This window comes from Littorina saxatilis, linkage group LG3 (genome assembly GCF_037325665.1).
Source record: "Littorina saxatilis isolate snail1 linkage group LG3, US_GU_Lsax_2.0, whole genome shotgun sequence".
Lineage (NCBI taxonomy): Eukaryota > Metazoa > Mollusca > Gastropoda > Littorinimorpha > Littorinidae > Littorina > Littorina saxatilis.
This window is the reverse complement of record NC_090247.1, coordinates 26,730,605-26,753,833: the sequence shown is the minus strand read 5'-3', so window position 1 is coordinate 26,753,833 and position 23,229 is coordinate 26,730,605. Positions and strand designations below refer to the sequence as shown.

Below are 23,229 nucleotides of genomic sequence, written 5' to 3'. Positions count from 1 at the left end.
GCGTGTTTTTAATCCAAATATAACATATTTATATGTTTGTGGAATCAGCAAATGATGGAAAATAAGATGAATGTAAATTTGGATCGTTTTAAAAAAAATATTTTTTTTTTACAATTTTTAGATTTTTAATGACCAAAGTCATTAATTAATTTTTAAGCCACCAAGCTGAAATGCAATACCGAAGTCCGGGCTTCGTCGAAGATTACTTGACCAAAATTTCAACCAATTTGGTTGAAAAATGAGGGCGTGACAGTGCCGCCTCAACTTTCACGAAAAGCCGGATATGACGTCATCAAAGACATTTATCAAAAAAATGAAAAAAACGTCTGAGGATATCATACCCAGGAACTCTCATGTCAAATTTCATAAAGATCGGTCCAGTAGTTTAGTCTGAATCGCTCTACACACACACACAGACACACAGACACACACACACACGCACATACACCACGACCCTCGTCTCGATTCCCCCCTCTACGTTAAAACATTTAGTCAAAACTTGACTAAATGTAACAAAAATGCCTTCTGGGCTTTTATGGGTCTTCGTGACGAATTTGACGAACTTTGGTGACTTGGGTCTACTTTCGTTTTCTTACAACCGGTCTTGCAACAACGCATTTGTGCTGCTCGGGACCAGAGATTTGCTTTCATAAAACCGGACTTTTATACATCCGATTTTCATACAACCGGAAAATTCTAAGTAATAACAAAGTGTAGCTTCTGCCGGGACCCTGCCCACCCCTTTCATACATCCAGACTTTCATACATCCGGTGTTTTATACATCCGGTCTATACTGTATTACATGATATGATATTCCTATTGTATTCCATTCTTCAATCATAACAAGAGCATTGCATTGTTTTAGTATTGTGTTGTATTATGTGTTATGTTCTTTTTGTTTTGTTCTATGGTGTTTCTTTGACTTTGTGACAAGTGGAAGAGACAGATATTTTGAAAACAGGGATTTGCAAACAAGTTGCAATGGACTTTGGAACTGGGAAAAACAAACAAGAAGGTTTGGACTGCCGAGTGCAGTATAATGTGTTTTTGGTCATTGTGAAAGTCATTGAAGCAGTGCAGAGGTAGTGTGGGTGTGTCTTGAGAGTCGAGTCAATGAATGTAGCTAAGCTGTGCCGGCGCACTTAGTTATATTTCTAATTGATGTCTTGTGACAAGAGTGTGGTATTGGTTATGACGCATGGACGCATGTTGATTTTCTAAATATTCACTGTTGAAATAATGATTATTATGTTTTAACCTTGTTAAAAGTACTTTGTCTTGATTGGGTGTTGAGATGAGGCACTGGAAAAAGTTTTTGTGGATTCATGGTGAAAGGGAGATAATTTGGGTGTTGGTCAATTCTGGAAACTTGTGTTTAACTTAGAAGATTGACAGTAGGGTGTCATGTGTACCGGTTTAAACCTTTTCTAGTTTTTTTTATGCCAAGTGTTGATCGTCTTCCTTTTCAATTACGTTGATAAACCTTGGGTTTATTGGTTTGACTGTCGTCTTAGTTGGAGTGAGAGTTGGAAATTGTTTTGTTGGCTAGGTGCGTTTCTGGAATATGAAAGTTTATAACTAAACAGCTAATGGGATTACTCAATATTGAGAAACATTTTGAGAAGACAGTACTGTATTCTTTTAGTTAGACTTGAGTCGTATACATGCACCGGTTGTCTTTTAAGACACTTTTTGTTAACACATGAGAGATGAGCCATGTCGAGTTGAGATATTCAACGACAATGTTTTTAAGTTTTTGAAATGTTTACATGATTACTAGTGTTAGTAATAAGGAAACATTTTCTTTGGAAGGGGTGTATGTAAACATGTGAAATAATTCCTAACAAGGATTATTTCTTATTTTACACAGACTGTCTGCTGTGGCATTTAGCTTATCATTCAAGATGTGACTAAACTAAAAGGAACACAACTACGCTTAGTATTTTGACATGTATTTCAGTGGGTTACTTCCTTTGACTTAAATTAACTACTTGTTGTCATGTTCTGGTAATTGCAATTATCAAGTTATAAAATAGAAGTAGTGATGAGAAAATTATCAGAAGTATCTGAAAGTCATTGGTTACATTTAAGGAATATTTAGATGTTGAAATTATATTTTTAACTATGAAGATATATTACTTATGATGAAACCACCTTCCAACTTTTTGAGTTCCCATGTCTGGAAGTGGGGTTTCTCTCTTTTTGATGGCATGATGTTCTGAGAGAGATGGCACCGGTTTCGGGTGGCTAGAACATGGGGATTAAAGTGCTCCTAATTCAGGTAAGAGACTGAAAATACTGTGGAAGATGATCACACAAACCGTTTACTTGTATTTCTATGCAAAGATAAATCATGGATGAATAATATTGAAGATGATTCCAGTAGATAGAAAATGGTATATGTCATTGTCTGTTGTGTGGCCATGTGGTCTTGAGTTTGGGAAAAACCTGTGTGAGGTATCGGAAAGAGTTCTGTGGTTTGAAATGTTATGTTTGTAATTTGTATCAAGTTTCTCTGTTGGTTACTATTTGTATTTGTCACTTTATGAGGGGAGAAAATACATGTTGAGGAGTCTAACTTTGACTGATGGAGTTGGGACTTATGGGACTGTTTTGATGGAGTGGAATCACATTTGTGTTAGTGTATGCTGATACAGTTCTTTTATGACACTGTGTATAGTATGGCTGAGTAAGATAAGGCTGAAATGTATTTTAGTCATATCAAAGAAGAACTTGAGGCATTAAGTGTTTTGGTTCTTCTGTGAGTGGTGTATTTTTAATTCATCACTAGTGGACGTAGTGACGTTTTGATTTGACTTTGTTGCACTTAGTCATATGCAACTCAAAACACAACTTCTTGTTCATGTTTAAAAGAAAGTTGTTATCATAGATGGTGATTGAACATTTTCTTGTCAATGTTGATTCCTATGCCGTGCGTCACATGACATACTATTCGGTTCTAAAGCGCTCAAGTTTTGTCATCAGTCATAAGAGTTTGTCTCGTTTTGTATTTGTATTCTAATCCTATGTTCTTATTGTCAGTTTGTTTACTATTTACATTTGTTTTGTTATAGTGTGTTTATGAGTGTTATGCATTGTATTTTCAGGGGCACTTTTCCTACCTCCCATTCAGAGCTGCCATGCTTTAAGTGTTTTAGTTTATGTTTTTTCCTCAAGTCTTTAGTTTAGCTAATAGTTATTGTTTTTTTACCGAAGTTGTGTATAAGAAAAGAAGTGTTAGTGTTAGTGAAAGTGAAAAAAAGGTAATAAATGTTTAGTCATATGCAACTCAAAACACAACTTCTTGTTCATGTTTAAAAGAAAGTTGTTATCATAGATGGTGATTGAACATTTTCTTGTCAATGTTGATTCCTATGCCGTGCGTCACATGACATACTATTCGGTTCTAAAGCGCTCAAGTTTTGTCATCAGTCATAAGAGTTTGTCTCGTTTTGTATTTGTATTCTAATCCTATGTTCTTATTGTCAGTTTGTTTACTATTTACATTTGTTTTGTTATAGTGTGTTTATGAGTGTTATGCATTGTATTTTCAGGGGCACTTTTCCTACCTCCCATTCAGAGCTGCCATGCTTTAAGTGTTTTAGTTTATGTTTTTTCCTCAAGTCTTTAGTTTAGCTAATAGTTATTGTTTTTTTACCGAAGTTGTGTATAAGAAAAGAAGTGTTAGTGTTAGTGAAAGTGAAAAAAAGGTAATAAATGTTTAAAGGTAAATTACAGTGTGTTGCCTTGACGACTGTGTAGTAGTGAAAGTTGTTTGAGTGTTGATGTCGTGAAGAGTAAAACTCAGTCTTTGTAGAGTAGACTTTTTTCTAAGAAATCTCTTTTCCCGAACCCGACCTTATGTTCACTTAATACATTCCGGTGAAGTGACAAGGTTTAAATAAAATTGGCAATACGACTACTTGTAGTATTGGCAAGGTTTACAATTAAGCTTTCACTTCATGCAACAAACTCGAAATAACCATTCACCAACTTCGAGAAGTTTGTCAAGAACGGGCTCGGTGTCCACACCACTCCATGAGAGGAACCTCGAGCCTCGACGAATCGAAAGTGCAACTCACGCTGATGTTTTCCGCTTTTCCGTAGTATACATAGTAGACTAAAGTAGTATATAGTAGTAGTAGAATGTAAATAATGATCGACCGGCGATTTGATACAAACTCCTGTGTTCGTGAGGAACTTACTACAGCACACACAAACACAACTATTTGCAAAGTGTAAAAACAACACGAAGAGAGTGAGAAGAACGAGTAACAATTAAAAACATTGCAAGAAATGTGCTGCGGAACTTTTAGTTTTAGTAACAAGTTACGAAGTTCCTGTAAATAGTTAACACGGTGTTCAAACAACATGAACAAAATGAGAAAAAGAGCAAAATAAATGCAATGGTGACAGTTCTTCGCGTACAGAAATGTTCAGTGTGTCGGTGACCAAAACAAGGAATTCTTGTGAAACCTAGACATATTGCATAACACCAGCGGCGGAGCACGCAAGAATAATGGTTCGATATGAAGACTCGACAGAGTAAACCCTATCATTATCTCCAGAGCGCTTCCAGTAGTGACCTCCCCTTGTACACAATAGGCCCTCAGAGGAAGCCTACGAACAGCAGACGACGGACTAGAATAGAACATGCACATAACACAGAAGGTCTGCACAGCACACTCACACACAGCAATACAGCACACCGTTTTGTGCCTCCTTCTGCCCTGCCGAAGTCGGGGTATCCTTTTTAATCCATCGAATCTCACAACAATTAATATCCACAGCCATGTGTGTCTTCTGCCTCCGAACACACACGCTACAGAGCTCGACTCAATGTGCGCAGTTTCGTATAAAAATTATCTTCCAATTTCCCCACTGTGTTTTATAAAATAATCATATTATGAAAGCACATACATTCTTATCTTAGTTTTTATGTATTCATTGTTAGCAAACATCGGCATTATTCATGTTTTATTTTAAACGCAATCATTGTTATTTATAGATCACAGGCACTTGATGTAAAGTAGGTCACACACGTGTAAATGTTGTGCCCAGTTCCTGCTTCTGTCTCTGTTATTATTCTAGTTAGCAGGTCTAGTTGAGCACGTATTGTGTATCATGTACCCTCTACTAGTCATTGTGCATTTTAGTTAATGGACTGATGATGTCATCTGTATGGAGTCGACGCACGTGCGAGGATATGTATGTGTGGGAGGGGGGGGGGGGGGGGGCGCGGGAGATGGAAACTTGCTGTATGTTATGTAATGTATATATTGTGTGTGATACGTGGAAAATGTGACACTATTTATTTGCATGTGTGATACAGGGACAATGTGATATCTGTAGGCCTAGGCCTATACTAGTGATTACTGTGTGTGATACATGAAATGTGATATGAATGCTGTTTTTATATGTTATACTCTTACTTTCTGCCTATGTCTTAATCCCAAGCGCAAGACAAATTCTTCTGTGTGAAAATTGAAGCCAATAAAATTTGAGTTGAGTAGAGGCTGCCCGCGCTCGTTCACTGATACAAAAAGGTACCAAGTGTCGGTGTCTAACTATCCCTCTCAGCGGGAGAGTTGTTGTTTCAATGCCGGGGTGAGGTCAACGGTCAATCACAGCCCACCCCAGTCGCGAGACACTCAGCTGATCGTGGGCTTTGCTTTGCTTAATCCGAATGTTGTACTCCGATGTAAGTAGACATAGAGTGGCACAGTGGTGCGTAATCCCAACGGGCCCTTTGACGCACATAATGGAACTAGAGGAATACCCGGCTTCGCCGGGGTGAATCGCGAGACAGAGACAGACAGCGTGGCGGTTCATCACAATCACCTTTGCAGGCGAAGTCCTGTCAAACGGGATTGAGAATTTTAGAGCTTATTTCTTAGCCCTATATTATCTGTTGTGGCTTCTCAAATGCCAGAACATACAGACAGACAAAAGCCGCTAGACCCCATCACAAACAGAACTCTACAATCCACAGGTTTTTGCCCACACACACACACAAACACACACACACACAGAGAAGCCGTATATATATATGTATATCTATATCTATAAATATATAGAGATAGGTGACAGTGTATTTTTCGCGTGGCTATAAATTGATTCGACCTTTTCACTTTGACAGTAAGAACAACTTACGGGTGCAAGGGAAGCGTTCTGGACAGCGCAGTGACATTCTAAAAATAGTAACTTAGAAACGGGAATATGGGGTGAATCGCGAGACAGAGACAGACAGCGTGGCGGTTCATCACAATCACCTTTGCAGGCGAAGTCCTGTCAAACGGGATTGAGAATTTTAGAGCTTATTTCTTAGCCCTATATTATCTGTTGTGGCTTCTCAAATGCCAGAACATACAGACAGACAAAAGCCGCTAGACCACATCACAAACAGAACTCTACAATACACAGGTTTTTGCCCACACACACACACAAACACACACAGAGAAGCCGTATATATATATGTATATCTATATCTATAAATATATATAGAGATAGGTGAGAGTGTATTTTTCGCGTGGCTATAAATTGATTCGACCTTTTCACTTTGACAGTAAGAACAACTTACGGGTGCAAGGGAAGCGTTCTGGACAGCGCAGTGACATTCTAAAAATAGTAACTTAGAAACGGGAATATGGATTGAAGCCACACGAAGGAAGGGAGATAAACGCAAAACAGTGGAGAAGATAAGGAAGAGTTACTTGTAATGGTGAAATGAACACAAAAACCAAAATCGATTCAGCGCTGTGCGCTGAGAGCACGTGTTGAAATATCTCATCGATGATATTGTGTCCGGGGTGAAGCTGAATACGGTGTCCAAATTTGAAAAAGATCCACCGAGAACTTTGGCGTTGTGATGTGGTGTAGCGGCTTTGGTGTGTCGGTATGGGGGCCCGGGTAGCTGAGGTGGAACCAAAATCGGTTCAGCGCTGCGCGCTGAGAGCACGTGTTGAAATATCGACCAGGTTGTGTCCTGTCCCGGGTGTACCTGAATATGCCCACCAAATTTGAAGCAGATCCATCGAGAACTTTGGCCGTGCATCGCGAACACTCACACACACACACACACAGACAGACAGACAGACAGACAGACAGACAGACAGACACAAGTCGTATATATATATATAGATTGTAATGGGATATTTTCATATCTACGCCGATGGTGCAAGGCGCACTAGTAAAACAAATCATGAACTTGATGTCTGTCCCTATTCTCCTGTTGACTGTTTTTGGAAAGAAAAACAAGTACACTAAGACGTGATTAGCCATTCAGCTGATCGAGTGCACTGAATAATGTCCGGTTCTCACTATCCTTACATATAAATAAGAGAGAGAGAGAGAGAGAGAGAGAGAGAGAGAGAGAGAGAGAGAGACAGACAGACAGACAAACAGACAGAGACAGACAGAGAGAAAGAGAGAGAGAGGGACAGACAGACAGACAGACACAGAAAGAGAGAGAGAGAGATAGACTGAGACAAAGACAGAGAGAGAGAGAAAGAGAGAGAGAGACAGACAGACAGAAGGAGAGACAGAGACAGAGAGAGAGACAGAGACAGAGAGAAAGAGAGAGAAAGAGAGAGAGAGACAGAGAGAGACAGAGAGAGAAAGAGAGAGAGAGAAAGAGACAGACAGACAAACAGAAGGAGAGAGAGGCAGAAAAAAAGAGAGATAGAGAGAGAGACACTGAGGTAGACAGACAGACAAGTAGACCGACAGATAGACAGGAGCAGGGCCGGACCCAGGGGGGGGGGGTTCCAGGGGTTCCGGAACCCCACCCCTGGAAAAAGCATGTACCTTCTTTGAGTGTTTTTTTTTTTTACTAGTTTTAGCACCAAAACAATGCTGCTCTTAACCCTCAAAACAAGGCCCAGAATGCACCAGATTACACAGATTTTAACCGTTTTTCAAACATTTTCCGGGGGAGCATGCCCCCGGACCCCCCTAGTTCGCGCGCCTGCTTTGCAGGTGCGCGCTTGTGGCTTCGCCACTTTGCTGATTTGCCCCCCCAAAAAAGGAGGAACCCCCCCCTTACAACTCATTTGGTCCGGCCCTGAGGAGGAGAGACAGACAGAGAAAAAAAATAGAATAGAACAGTTTCGGTACAATGGCGCCCTATGTTATGCATATTGTGTAAAAACAAAATTTAAAAATTTAAAAAAACTTCAAAAGGCAACTGGTTGCAAACGCTATTCAAAAACTCGGCAAAACTAGGCGATAGAAAAACATTGTATGTACTTTTTGGACTGTGCATGCCCAGCTGGGGATGAGGGGAAACTGACCGTACAATCTGATGGCAATGACGCCGAATGGTGTGCATAGTATGTAAAGGGAGGTGACTGGATGCAGACAGAAATCAAAAACTTGGCAAAACTGGGAAAAAATAGTATAGAACAGTTTCTTTGGTACAGGTAGTTTGTAAGACTTGTGACGCATATCGATTACAACTTGTAAGATGATACACTTGTGATGCGTGCCGGCGTGCAGATTACAACTTGTGAAATCATGGGCTTGCCCTAGAAAAAAAGAGGGGAGGCAACTCGGTCGTGTAAGTCAGTGATGTCGCTCAGTTGCCCAGTATCATGAGTATGCATTTTGAACAAGTGTGAACAAGCGCAGAACACATGCTCTAAAAATTATTATTAAAAACTAATTCGACCTTAAAAAATGTGTCAACTGACACTTGCACTCCAGAAGGATTTCACAAAAATAGGAGACCAAGAAAAATGTAATCTAATATACTCGCCGCAAGCAGAGCCTGAACCCCGGTTTACATTGTTCGCAGCGCATCGCCTAAACCGTTAGGCCACCAAACCTTCGCTCATGACAGGCAATAAATTATAAAAATATAAAAACTGGTTGAATTTTATTTACATGGACATTTGTCGTTTGTCACCCATCGCATTTTATAAAGCGCCCTTGAATAGCACAAATACACGATCATAAAGCATTATCATGTCCGGGGATAAAAAAAAAAAAGGCAATGGCTATTTTGCCGGTACCGGCAACGTAGCCTGCAGGCTATGTTGCCGGTACCGGCAAAATAACGATATGTTACGGTAGAGGCTATTTTTCCGGTTGGACGCTGCTGAAGCTAGTAAAGTGAAACGTCTAGTCGGATTCTCCATCTCACAAAGGCAATACACAAGTAATCTTCAATATTTGTATTTCTGATGTGCAAACTTCAAATGCAATTACAACCTTGTCTTATACACGAATAAAAGCCATATTTCTCTCTCTCTCTCTCTCTCTCTCTCTCTCTCTCTCTCTCTCTCTCTCTCTCTCTCTCTCTCTCTCGCTCTCTCTCTCTCTCTTAAAACACCAAATACACTAATTTAACTGGCAAATATCCGATGATCTCTATGCAAGGAATTAAATACTGGTTATTGTCTCTCTATGATCATTCTCGCTGACTCTCTGTCTCTATGTGTGTGTCATGAATCACATGAAATAGATTGAATATACGGACGTTGAATATACAACAAGTCATCGTCACATCTCTCTCTCTATGATCATTGTCGCTGACTCTCTGTCTCTATGTGTGTGTCATGAATCACATGAAATAGATTGAATATACGGACGTTGAATATACAACAAGTCATCGTCACATCTCTCTCTCTCTATGATCATTGCCGCTGACTCTCTGTCTGTGTGTGTGTGTGTGTGTGTGTGTGTGTGTGTGTGTGTGTGTGTGTGTGTGTGTGTGTGTGTGTGTGTGTGTCATTCATAGCAGTTCCTGCAGAACCAGAACTTGGTTTTTGGTCTTGAGCGTTTTCCAGCGCATTGCAGATGGAGGGATCTGAGACATGAATCACATGAAATAGATTGAGTATTCAACAAGTCATCGTCACATAGTGCACACACAGTACGGAGAGAAGACCGTACAGCCGAGTAGACGTGTTGGACGGCTGTCCAACCGTCCGTGTCGAAATGTCGCCGAACTTTCATGATGGATATGTTCACGTCCAGTACTGCTGTTCCTCTGAAGTTCGCCTTTCAGAGCACGGATTGTGTCTGCCTCACCGACAAAGTAGCTCAGAATTTGTCTGTCTCGATTCACCGAGGACTTCTTTGAAAAGGGAACGGTTTGTCAACCTTGCATTTTTTCCGGCTAGGCAGTCCAATAGCATTTACTACTTTTCCTTTTGGTCTGCCTCTCTTCCGGGATTTTGGTGGTAACGTCACATTATCAAGAGACGTCGACGTATAGGCCTTGGTGCGGATGAACCCTCCTCGTCAGACGTCGTAGGCCTTGGTGCGAATGAACCCTCCTCGTCGGACTGTGGTGTTGTTGTTGGTGGTAGTGGGTTTGGGGCGGCTGTCATATCATACACTAGTTCCACAACCGCTACATGAGACGTCGTAGGCCTTGGTGCGACTGAACCATCCTCTTGAGACGTCGTAGGCCTTGGTGCAAATGAACCATCCTCGTGAGACGTCGTAGGGCCTGGGTGCGAATGAACCATCCTCGTGAGACTGTGGTGTTGTTGTTGGTGGTGGTGGGTTTGGGGCGACTGTCATATCATACACTAGTTCCACAACCGCTACATGTTTTCCAGATCCCCACATTTTTACAACAAAATCTAACACGCTCAATTTCTCTTGGAAATCAAAGTTGTTTTCTGCAGCTAAAGAAGCCAATTGTTGTCCGAGGTGGAGTTGATAATAAAACTCACTATAAAAGTTCAAATTTGTCAATCAGTGAACACTTCTCTCCCCCAAAGAAATTCCCATCAGAAACTGTCATTTATTGGTGAGTATTTAATCACAGGCGGTAACTTTCACTTTACTAGCTTCAGAGAGAGAGAGAGTGAGAGTGAGAGTGAGAGAGAGAGAGAGAGAGAGAGAGAGAGAGAGAGAGAGAGAGAGAGAGAGAGAGAGAGAGAGCCTCTACCGGCAAAATAGCCTCTACCGTAACATATCGTTATTTTGCCGGTACCGGCAACGTAGCTCACAGGCTACGTTGCCGGTACCGGAAAAATAGCCATTTCGAAAAAAAAAAGAAGGCCGACATAAGCGCATGCGCAAACGCCTGCCGACACCCATAAGCTTTCAGCTATACATACATGTGAGCCAACGCCAGCGTAGTACTAGGGCTCATGGCCCTAGAAAAAACAACAAAAACCGAAGGGGTACGGTCCGAGGAAGGGGTACGGACACCGGCGCACTTACTCTACAAGTCTTTTCGTTTTTTTCTGCATCCTTTCACTAAACATGAATCTCCTCCACCCTTGCCAAAAGGCCATGAACGGAAGTAACTTCAACCTCGCGTTCGATTCAAGATGGCGGCGCCCATACGTTTTGAGCCATGCTCGCAGAAAACCATGAATAAACAGCCAGCAAAGAAAAGAAAGTAGAGCAGTTAAACATCGTTTAGAAAAGCTTGAATTTATTCAGTTTATCTAATGAATCGCGCTCAACTTTCGCCGGAGAACTTCCATGAAACTGTTTTCGACTTCATTATCACAACTGCTAGTTCAGTCATACATTTGCTAGTGCTGGAGTACTGACAACGCGGTTGGAGTGACTTGACTGTGTCTGTTCCGTTTCAGCGTAAAGAAAGGCGGACAGAATATGTAGAACAAAGGAGCAACAGTTAGGTCTTCTGTAGGATAAACATGATTTATTTACAGCCACTGAGTCAGTAATCGTGCGAAGTATACTATAGAAAATTAATACAGTATATTTTGATGTAATCGCCCCGCACGGCATTTTGATACAGGCTCTGTTCCTCAACAGTTGAAGGTCATAATGGGTACGATGAAACTATTTTGATCTACTGACACTAGCCAGGCAATTTGAATCAAGCTCATGTGCTGTTTCCTTGACAGCAAAGAGATCAGTGCAGCGAAGACGTACTACAACTTGACAGTTCAAAATGGCGACAGGAGGCGTCGGGGGACCCAAAAACAACCCGATTGAAGACGACTTTGCTGTAAACAAGCTGACGTGTGCGATATGTCTGGAGAAGTACCGTCGTCCTAAACTGTTGCCGTGCTGTCACACGTTTTGTCAGAGCTGTATTCAGTCGCTGGCTGGATGTGCACCCTCCTTCTCCTGCCCTTCCTGTCGTACTGTCATTCTCCTACCTGCTGGGGGAGTTGCGGCGCTACAGGTGAGTGATTGTCATTACCAAATTCTGAGAAGATCAGATTTTTGATTGTGACAGAGATGTTAATAAGAAATAACAGAAAAACAATGGAATGAAATTATATTGATAATAAATTATATGCGAAAGGCGGATCCGTAGCTTATTTAAGGTCAGTAAAGTGCGCTGGCACGTAACGAGTTCGTCGCTATCGTCTGGGTTTTAAGGGGTTTGAGGCCCAGGTATGGGTTGGGATTTTTCGGTATTTCCAAACGTCAATGTTAAGTGCAGGCTCTAATCGGACAGAATCGTACCACCCTCGTGTGCAATTTGTCTTTTTATTTTTTAGGAGAAGGGTCCCGAATATTATAAGATGTTTGATGGGTTGTTGACAGATCAGCTTTTTTGTCGGTCCGAGGGGGAGCATATCGTCTTTTGTTTCATATTTATTGACCAAGGCCGCGGTCAATAAATATGAAACAAAAGTCGATATGCCCCCCGAGGACCGACAAAAAAGCTGGTCTGACAACAAACCACCAAACATCGTTTTTGTCATCATTTTGGAAGTGAGAAAATAGGTGCACAATCAACCCAGGGAGCCATGCTTTGAAACACGAGTTCCGTTTTGATAACCACACGAGATCCATTTTGATAACCACTGGCAATCAAAGCTGGCGTGTGAAAGCAACTTTCTGTGTTTTTGAGTTCATAAAATGTTGGGATGAAATCAGGTTTGAGGATGCACAGTTCTGTAGGTTCATCTCGGTATTCCACCCCCTCGGCTTTCAGTTGTAAATATTTAAGCTTAGTGATCGAATGTGGAAGCTACGTTGGGTCAAAGGTCACAGAAGATTTGCGTCGTGCAGCGAAGGAAAGAATCGCGATCTTGTTTCCAACTCAGTGCCTCTTTGTTTTTCATTAGACCAGTCATTCTGCTTGCTCGGCTTTGTTAGATGTTTGCATAAATATTATCTTGTTGCTATTTTCTTTGCTTTTATTATTATTTCTTATTTGCGCTTCGTTTATCGATACAACGTCTTGTGCACGGATCAAAATGTGTGTGTCAGGGGTCAATTGGTTTGACTTGAACTTGACGTTCGTGTTTTTCCGAACGTCTGTGTATCGAAACATGACTTTGTAAGAAGACAAAACATATCTGTAGGTTTCATTTGTTTGTGATGAATTGATGACCTTTCATGAAGTAGTTTTGTTTTTTGTTTACTTTTGCCAGTTTGCCAGTTCGTTTTTGGAACTTTGCAAAGCAGTGTCGTGTCGTCTGTTTAGGTCTGGGGAAACGCCAATGAAAAGAGCCGAAGAATCCCCGAGCGTTTCTGTTGGGTTTGCTTTTGATTATCCACGAAAAACCTGCTTCCTGCAACTATGGTAACCGGGGATTTATTGCATGGGGAACATGAGATTTATTTCCCAGGTGCTTGTGAATGAAAACTCGTGAAAATGATGACAAATATATATGAACCACTTTTTACTCATAACTAGCTTGTTTTCTCGTTTAGAAGTTTCATTTTGTGCTTGGTAAGTGCTTTTTAGTGAAACGTTAGGCCTGATCACAGCGAGTAAGCTTTGATACAGATTCAGCAAAAATTGAATTCGGAAAATATTTGTTGAAAGCATCAGGACTAGTTTATAGGTTATTTTCAGCAAACTTCTTAACTGAAACCAGTCTTTATCTTTTCTTTTCATCTATTTGTTGACGGTGGTTTATATTTGGGGACGTACACACACACTTCGAAATTCAGCTATTATTTTTTGTTTGCACTAGAAAGACGGCGCCAACAATGCTATAATGTAACAATAATGTACAGTGTAAGCTGTCATATATTGCAAACTGAATGTGTTAAAAGCTGTGTCTGCAGACAGAAACTAGTCCATTTTTAAAGTGTCAAGTTCAAACAAGTAAAATAAAGTCCAAGGTTTTTTTTGTGTGTGCGTCTGCAACAATTGTGACATGTGCAAGTTATCAAGAAAGGGTAAATATGGCGAATAAAATTGTTTTGGTCATGAGTGCTCTAGCCGCATCGTTAGTTTGTTGGAACACGTCGCTATCAGCGTGGGTTTGAATCCCCGGTTCACCGAGAGATTTATTTCTCGAAGTCAACTTTGTGCAGACTTTAATTTCGTTGTCCGAACACCCCTGTATGCACACTTACGCACACAAAAGATCCCAAGTTTACAGCAGAAGTCTCAGGGCTTAAAAAAACACGAAGACACGTATGCATATATAATAATAGTCTCTCGTCTCTCATTATCATGATCGTATCTCGATACTTTGACGAGACAAACCCAGTGCTGGTGTGTCGAAGAAGACAGCCACAGCGAGCTTTATCGAGTCAAAGTATCACGCCATGTCTTCAGCGTATTACCAATACCTGTCCCAATATAGGCCAACTGGCCTAAGAGGACGTTAAACCCCAACTGTCAGTCAGTCACAGAAGGTGGTCCATATAAGAATCCGGTTCATATAAGGGGCCCTTCAGTATGTGGTGATGTTTAGGCCAGGGTCGGTGTTAGTGTTACTGAATTGTGTATTTTCAATGCCTGTGTTTATCTTGTTTTGTTTTTGTTTGCCAGAACAACTTTTACATCGAAGCAGACCTGGGCCTCGACACCTCATCCCCTCAACGTCGACTGTGTGACATCTGCGCAGAGGACAGGGAGGCAACTCACACCTGCCTGCAGTGTCGGCAGAGGTTTTGTGGCCCCTGTCGAAGGGTGCACGACTCTATAACGTCTTGCCGATCCCACACAGTTGTGTCCCTTCAGGCCGAAGACTCGGACAGCTGCAAAGAAGGGGCAGCCCCGAGAAGCGGAAGAAAGGAAGAGATGTGTCACAAGCACCGAGACCAGCGGGTCGTCCTTCACTGCAAAGCCTGCTCTGCCAACATCTGCATCCAGTGCAAGCTAACCTTGCATGACGGTCACCGCACGGAAGACCTTGTGGACACAGAGGCCAAGGCCAAAGCAGATCTGCAAGCGATGCTGGAGAGCTTATCGGCGGAGAGGAGACGCCTGGAGGCCGTGCTGTCTGCTGTGGACCAGAAATGTTCGAGGCTGAAAGACCAGCAGGCGAAGGCCGAACGATGCATTCAGTCACGTGTCGATACCTTGCAGCAGTGGCTCAACCAATCGCGTGACGAGGCCGTACAAAGCGTCCAATCAACGACTAGCAGCATGGAGGCAAAGATTAAAAACAATGCTGAGCGTATTCGAGACAACCATGCGACTTTGTCAGCTCAGTGCAGCCATGTCACGCGCGTTCTACGGGAGGGCAATGAGGCGGACATCATGACGCTACAGTCTCAGCTGTCCCTAAAAGTGACATTGACGGACAAAGCTGCGGATGAGGAGAAGCTTCTCCTTCCTCTGCCTTCCTTGACGAGTCGCCACGACAACACTGCTGTCAACCCCGTCATGATGCGCGCTTTTGTGGGTTTGGGACTGAATGTCATCTCACACTCTGATCTCGAAGCATCTGGTTCTGTCGATGATCTGTCTTCACAGAAGGACTATGCTGTCACCACGCCACAAAATAGCTCTACCAGCGAGAAAGCGCCACCCAAAAAACTTGTCTTTTCAACGGACGGGGAGTCTGGCCTACATGCTATCTGTCCAACAAGTAAAGGCCGACTGTGGGTGCTTTTTCCACCAGATGATGATACAGGTGCTGATAGTGATGTCGCATACCTCAAACTGTTAGACGATAAAGGAGAAGTGGTTGAATTCAACTCTCGGGCAACTGTCTGTTCGGCCATGGTCACAGCGCTGAATTCTGTAACGATTATGGTGACCCCTACTTCATCTGGCATTGTATCCACAAGGTGGTTTCAACCGGGCGGCATTGGAGGATATACGTACAATGCAGGTCTTCAGGTCATAGACATGATGATGAGCGGTGCAACAGGCTGTTACTACGTGAGCTTCTTTGACGACCTCAAATATTTCCGTGTCCACATCAACTCGGTCAATCCATCTACATGGACAAGACATGTCATCATGGAAAGAGACATATGCTCTGGATACCTTTGTGACGTGTCTGCCCAGGAGAACTATTTTGTCTTTGCTGATGGCAATGAAGCAAAGGTCTTTGAGAATAAAGGGCCAGCTGATCTCCCACAACACTGCGTTTACCAGCTCAACCACGAAGCTATTGACGCCCGCTTCTGTTTGATCGATGGCAAAGAAATGCTTTTGGTTATTGCGCAAGAAGACGACAGGGTGCACGTTGTTGATTATAAAAATGGCGGCAAATTAAACTGTTATCTCAGTACGGGACCAGTTGTTTTGAAAAAACCGCTTCAGCTCATCACCGACTATAACAGTCGATTGTGGATCGGATGTGACTGTGGGGAAGTCGTTGTTGTTGACCTGTAAAAGAAATGTGGAGACTGCAGCGTACCTGTAAACGAAATTTGGAGACTGTATCTTACGTTCCTAATTATGCAGTTGTTCAAAGTGAACAAGATAGATACTATTTAATAAATAAATAAATAAAAATAAATATTTGAAAAATAGACACAGCACCTTGGAACGACCGAATTGGTCGCCTCTGCAACGAAGGTTGTTTTTGGTAATGTCAGTCTTCTCAAAGCGCAAATGCCGACCAGTTTTTGACAAACAGGTTCACCCGCCAATTTCTCCAACATACTGAGCCAAGGACCCAGCTGAGGTCACTCGTGAACACCACACAGGCTGCATCTAAATGTATGGATAGTGACTTTGAGAAAAATCAAATGAAAACAATTCATGTGTTTTCACATGAAACAATTGTCCCTGGCCACATCTTGACGCATTGAAGAAGTTCACGAAAAACGGCGTTTTTACAAGTCTATAAATACATTTTTAGGACAGCGTTTTGAGAGAAATAAGCTGACAAATTTATTAATACTGCAGACATACATTGCCGGTTTTTTTATATATATTTTTTTTTAACCTGTACTACGTCAATTTTGTCAAATCGATATTCCTAACCAGTTCTTCGAGCGAGTCCTATATTAACAGACTCTTTAACTGTCGTCGCAAGTCACCAACTTCTATCTCAACTACAGCCGACTCACAGTGATTTGTATTTCATTCGAAAACACAATTGTTCTGTGTTTGAATTAAAAATGGGCTCAAACCAAAGAAAATCCGGTTCGTTCGGTACACTGTTGGTTTTAGTCAAGAAGTCTAAGTCGAATGGTTTTTGCCATCCCAGGATTTAATTGTTTCGGTGATATATATATGTCAGTAAATTCTTGAAACTATGAAATGTACGAATTTCCTGAAAATTAGAGTGAATTTGTAAATTTACTGTTTTATTCGGGGATTTTGTTATCTTCCCCAAAATTCTGGAAAACTTTTTCAATTTCCTGAATTTTGCATGCCGTTTTTTTATGAATGTATTAAACAGGAAAAAACGATTTAAGTAAATTTGCCAAATTATTTATATATAGGACAGATCGGCTACTCATGTTTGACATCGCTTTCGGCGACTTGATTTTGTTGTTGTAAAAAATAAGATTTATGATCACGTGGTCAAGCTTGCACACTTATGCGGCTTTTTTTTTTAACTCGCACATCTATATATATATACGACTAGTGTCTGTCTGTCTGTGTGTCTGTGCGCGATGCGCGGCCAAGGTTCTCGATGGATCTGCTTCAAATTTGGTGGGCTTATTCAGAGAGACCTCGGACACAACCTCATCGATGAGATATTTCAACAAGTGCTCTCAGCGCGCAGCGCGGAACCGATTTTGGTTCCACCTCAGCTATTTTGGTTCCACCTCAGCTTACCCGGGCCCCCATACCGACACACCATAGCCGCTACACCACATCACAACGCCAAAGTTCTCGGTGGATCTTTTTCAAATTTGGACACCGTATTCAGCTACACCCCGGACACAATATCATCGATGAGATATTTCAACACGTGCTCTCAGCGCGCAGCGCTGAACTCATTTTCGTTTTTGCGTTCATTTCACCATTATAAGTAACTCTTCCTTATCTTCTCCAGTGTTTGGCGTTTATCTCCCTTCCTTCGTGTGGCTTTCCCGTTCAGTTCTAAGTTACTATTACTATTTTTAGAATGTCACTGCGCTGTCCACTGCGCTGTCCACAACGCTTCCCTTGCACCCGTAAGTTGTTCTTACTGTCAAAGTGAAAAGGTCGAATCAATTTATAGCCACGCGAAAAATACACTCTCACCTATCTCTATATATTTATAGATACAGATATGCATATATATATACGGCTTCTCTGTGTGTGTGTGTGTTTGTGTGTGTGTGTGTAGGCAAAAACCTATGTATTATAGAGTTCTGTTTGTGATGGGGTCTAGCGGCTTTTGTCTGTCTGTATGTTCTGGCATGTGAGAAGCCACAGCAGATAATATAGGGCTAAGAAACAAAGAAACTACAATGGGAAGAAGGATAACTTCCTCATTGGGCATGCTTAGAAATGAGAATGGCTAAATACGAGTTATTCCCCTTTTCTACATGCTGATCAGGCTGTCTCCTGCTTTGTCATGACTAGTACAGTCGATCTTTCTCATGCTGTGACTTGCTTTATTTTCACATTTTCGGTATTTAAAACAGCAAACACACACACACACACACACACACACATACACTGAAGAAGTTTCCATTCTGATTCGGTTATTTTATTTGGTGCTATATGTTTGCTTCACATTGTTTCTTCTTTTACATTGCTTTGGATATCCCAATTCGCTAAACACATCCATAATGCATGCATGGCTCATTCGAAAGAGGGCAACTGAACAACTGATGCCCAATAGCAATAAATACTGAACAACTGAACAATAAATAGCAATAAATGATGACAGTGCCAAGTTTTTAAGTACAAAGTGAAATCATGTGACTGGACAAAGGCACAATTACAAAATACAAATAAAAAAATCGAGGCCCATTTTAATTAAGTTCTCAGCTCATGGGGAAGCATAAGGTGACCCTAGAAACCGAAATTAGGAGACCTCCCGCCCCCAGGGCAGACTACAAAAAAAAAAGGGGGGGGGGGGGGGCTAATTTGTGAAAAAGTATAAAAGGAATCAAAAACTGTATACATGTATTTAGTTAATACCCCAAAAATTGTATAGTATATACAATGTCAGACCCTAAAGAAAGTTTGTTAGTCATTGCTTAGGCAAAAAAGCAAAATAGTCTGTTTACGGTATCCCGACCAACCCTATTTTTTCCCCGCCAACCCTAGACTTTTTTTTTTGGCATTTGGAGAAAAAGAAAGAAAAAAAATCAATTTTGTTCCTGTTTTTTTGCAAAATAATTTAAAAAGATGGTTATAAAAAAAAATTAAGAAAAGCCGACCTACCGACCCTCTTTTTGTGTGCCTATGTTACTGTGAACAGACTAAAAGGTACATGTATCACAAACAACACACCAGGGATGCTACTCCCCCCTTAAAAATAGCCATGAGTCATAGGTGTGACGTTTGAATCTTTTAGGTAAATAAAACCATAGGCAATTGATCGGAAATATCAGTAAAAATCTTGTATATACTATACAATTTTTGGGGTATTAACAAAATACATGTATACAGTTTTTGTAAACAAGTTTATTATTTGTTTGCTTGGACCAATCCTCTTGCCGAAGAGTTTTACAATAAAAATTGATTTTACGTCAAAAATATCACAGGAATATCGAATGTTGAGGTAAGGCTGGGATAGCCAAGTTCAAGAATAACGGAAGGTGACTTGAATCTTTTTGAAAATGTATAAAAATATAGATGGTAGGCAATTCAAAATTAAAAAAAGGACTCTCGGAGCATGGACTTAATGAGTCAAAAATTAAAGAAGGCTCTATGAGCCGAAGTACATGTTTTGTCTATTGTCTTTTTTTATTTTGAATTCCCTACCATCTGTATTTTGATACAATTTTGGACCCTCTTTGTACGGAGAGAGTTGGCAATTGTTAATCACATTCTCTCATCTCATTGACTCTCCTTCGGCTCCTTGGTAACATGCGTTCCCGTCTCTGCCAGGATTGGACACAGCAGCAGATAAACGGTAAATATGTAACAGGCATAAATGGCAAAATAGCTCGCCTCGCCTGATAATATATGAGACAACTGTTCTATTACAAAGTCTTTCTTGGGAGGCTTGGCTAATTTACTCGCTCGTTTTACACGGGGTTCCATCGTTTTCTTTTCTAATCGGAAAACCTTGCTCCTCAGTTTGTTGACCTTCTGCCGAAGTTCCGCTTCACGAGGGGATGGGGAGGATGACGACTTTGATGCTTTACATCCTATGTCCTCCAGGATCGCCTGAATGTCATCTAAAAAAGAAAACACACACACAAAACACACATAAAATAACATAACCATAACAAGTTACAACCTGGAAGAAATTAAAACACGTGTAATTAAATCACAAAATGAAAATAAACAATAGCGTAGGAAGGCAGGCCAGAAATGAAGTGTATTAGCAACTATGGATACGATGTGGAACAATGATGGAATTGACCTTGTTTGGTACTGAATGGGTGAGGCCATTAGAACTGTACCCACGGAATACGCGCTATATAAGCTTCATATTGATTGATTGATTGATTGATTAGGACAACAGTATCAGGTAAACTCCTCACACACCATGCCTCTTTCTTTCTTTCTTTATTTGGTGTTTAACGTCGTTTTCAACCACGAAGCTTATATCGCGACGGGGAATGGGGGGGGGGGGGGGGGGGAGATGGGAATAGAGCCACTTAATTGTTTCTTGTTACACCATGCCTCTAACAGGATATGTTTCCCATCTTTACGTGTGGGAACTACAGGTACAATTTCATCCATCCATGCATCTGCCCTATACAGCTTCTTCTTCTTCTTCTTCTTCTGCGTTCGTGGGCTGAAACTCCCACGTGCACTCATTTTTTTTGCACAAGTGGAATTTTACGTGTATGACCGTTTTTACCCCGCCATTTAGGCAGCCATACGCCGCTTTCGGAGGAAGCATGCGGGGTATTTTTGTGTTTCTAAAACCCACCGAACTCTGACATGGATTACAGGATCTTTTTCGTGCGTACTTGGTCTTGTGCTTGCGTGTACACATGAAGGGGGATAAGTCACTAGCAGGTCTGCACATAAGTTGACCTGGGAGATCGGAAACATCTCCGCACTTAACCCACCAGGCGGCCGCGACCGGGATTCGAACCCTCGACCTTCCGAGTTAATAGACCGACGTCTTACCACCCCGCCACAGCGCCCGTCACCCTATACAGCAATTATCAACTATGTAATGGATGGGTTTAAACATTTTTTGATGTCAGGGTGTTCTACATGGTTAAAAATCTCTTACCTGGTTGAACAATTTGTGCATCAGGAGACAGGTCGGTGCTGGCTTCATTTGTAGCTACCCTTTGCGATGGTGGCTTCCTCCCACTAGCAACCTGCAAATGCACAGCTCTTTAACTGACAAACTCACAACCAACACCCAGTCACAATGAAACAATTCTCCCAATTTCATGGCATTGGTCTTAGGCCACACAAAAAAGTGTATGTTTCTGGTAAGGCAAAACAAAAAATAATCTGTTTACGGTATCCGGACCGACCCTATTTTTTTCCCACCGGCCCTAGACTTTTTGGGGGCATTAAAAAATAAAATTAAAATATTCAGATGGCTAAAATACAAAAATAAAAAGCCGACCTACCGACGCTATTTTTTGGGGGCCTATGTTACCTTAAACAGACTTTTTTGTGGCCTAACATGACTAAAGGTGCAGATTTTTTTTCTAAACTTTTTTTTTTAAACCATCTTTTTAACTTATTTTGTTGAAAAACAGGAAAACAATTGATTTTCGAATACCCCTTTTATTTTTGAAAATGCAAAAAAAAAAGTCTAGGGTCGTCGGGAAAACATAGGTAGGGTCAGGTGACCAGAAACATACAACTTTTTTGTTGTTGACGCCGACGCTATACTTTTTTTTTGCCATTTGGGGCTGTTTTTTTGCAAAATAAGTTCATCATATCATCATAATCAAGACGTCGATCCAAAATAAGTAACTTTTTTTTGTTGGCCTTATAATTTTTTTGCGCTAAATGCAAACAGGCATTATTTGATGGGAACAATGCTGTTTTTTTCAATTCTTATCTGCCTCAAACTTGTCATTACTCAACCTGCATTTAATAGTGTGCTTCTTTGGTTTGCAAAAACCTAAAACCAATAAATAAATAACCTTCGGTGGTGGATTGGGCACTGCAAACAATGTCGGGACAGCATTCCACACAAGTGATCCTCTCTGCAGGATTGTTTTACTGGTTGGCCTCAAAGTGATCAGTACAAAGCTTGAGACCTTGAACATCAGCTGGCTGCAGCTTTTCAAAGTCCTCTCGCTTGTGAATTGCATCCATATTCTGCACCTAGTTTGACAATAAAAACAACAATGTTATTGTTAAACTAAGCAAAAAGGAAAGACAAAAAAAGCTAAATCAGATCTTCAGTCTAAATCTAACGCTCTGCCTGAACGCAAAACGGATGAGTGATGTACCTTTGTACTGTAGTTTTCCCGTAAGCAAGGTTTGATAAAGGTTTCGGCAAATATGCCCACGGGTTGTTTTGTACTGACTGCTGACTCACACTCGATCACAGTTGAGTACTCGCTGACGCTGTAGTCTGAGTGAGTTGACTCGAGCCATTGCATTCTCATTCTGAAGAAGGTAAACCTGATGAAATAATCACTGCACAACCCACCTTTTTTCTTCTTTAGGGAACTTGTGGAAAGTGTTCCCGAAGCAGCTCTGTTTGTAACGGGCGTTCTTGCAACAAAAAGCCGAGCACAATTTACCACCACCTCGCACGCGATCGGTACCTACGCGATCCGCCATTTTGTTTTCGCCGCCAGCATGTAACTAGGGACGATAACCCACAAACACTTTTTCGCATTTTCTTCGCAAGTTCCACGTCTTCCTCATGTACAGTGTTTGTAAGAAATAAGCTCTAAAATTCTCAATCCCGTTTGACAGGACTTCGCCTTTCAAAGGTGATTGTGGTGAACCGCCACGCTGTCTGTCTCTGTCGCGCCGTTCACCCCAAATTCCCGTTTCTGAGGTACTATTTTTAGAATGTCACTGCGCTGTCCAGAACGCTTCCCTTGCACCCGTAAAGTTGTTCTTACTG

At 41.4% G+C, this 23,229-nt stretch overlaps 1 protein-coding gene and 2 long non-coding RNA genes across 3 annotated transcripts; 2 read left to right on the top strand and 1 right to left on the bottom strand.

Annotated features, from left to right (window-relative positions):
- The first annotated feature begins 464 nt into the window (after positions 1 to 464).
- On the top strand, positions 465 to 3,824 carry LOC138962009 (uncharacterized). Its single transcript, XR_011454374.1, has 2 exons — positions 465 to 2,282; positions 3,109 to 3,824. It is a non-coding gene; the product is annotated as an uncharacterized lncRNA (long non-coding RNA).
- Positions 3,825 to 11,297: 7,473 nt separating this feature from the next.
- On the top strand, positions 11,298 to 17,655 carry LOC138962008 (tripartite motif-containing protein 2-like). The gene is made up of 2 exons (XM_070333700.1): positions 11,298 to 12,125; positions 14,688 to 17,655. The coding sequence occupies exons 1-2, from the start codon at positions 11,889 to 11,891 to the stop codon at positions 16,485 to 16,487; spliced, it is 2,037 nt and encodes a 678-aa protein (XP_070189801.1). The 5' UTR covers positions 11,298 to 11,888; the 3' UTR covers positions 16,488 to 17,655.
- A 1,079-nt stretch (positions 17,656 to 18,734) lies between these two features.
- LOC138962007 (uncharacterized) lies at positions 18,735 to 22,583 on the bottom strand. The gene is made up of 3 exons (XR_011454372.1): positions 22,289 to 22,583; positions 21,412 to 21,502; positions 18,735 to 20,395 (listed from the first exon to the last, which is right to left on the bottom strand). It is a non-coding gene; the product is annotated as an uncharacterized lncRNA (long non-coding RNA).
- Between the last annotated feature and the right edge of the window lie 646 nt (positions 22,584 to 23,229).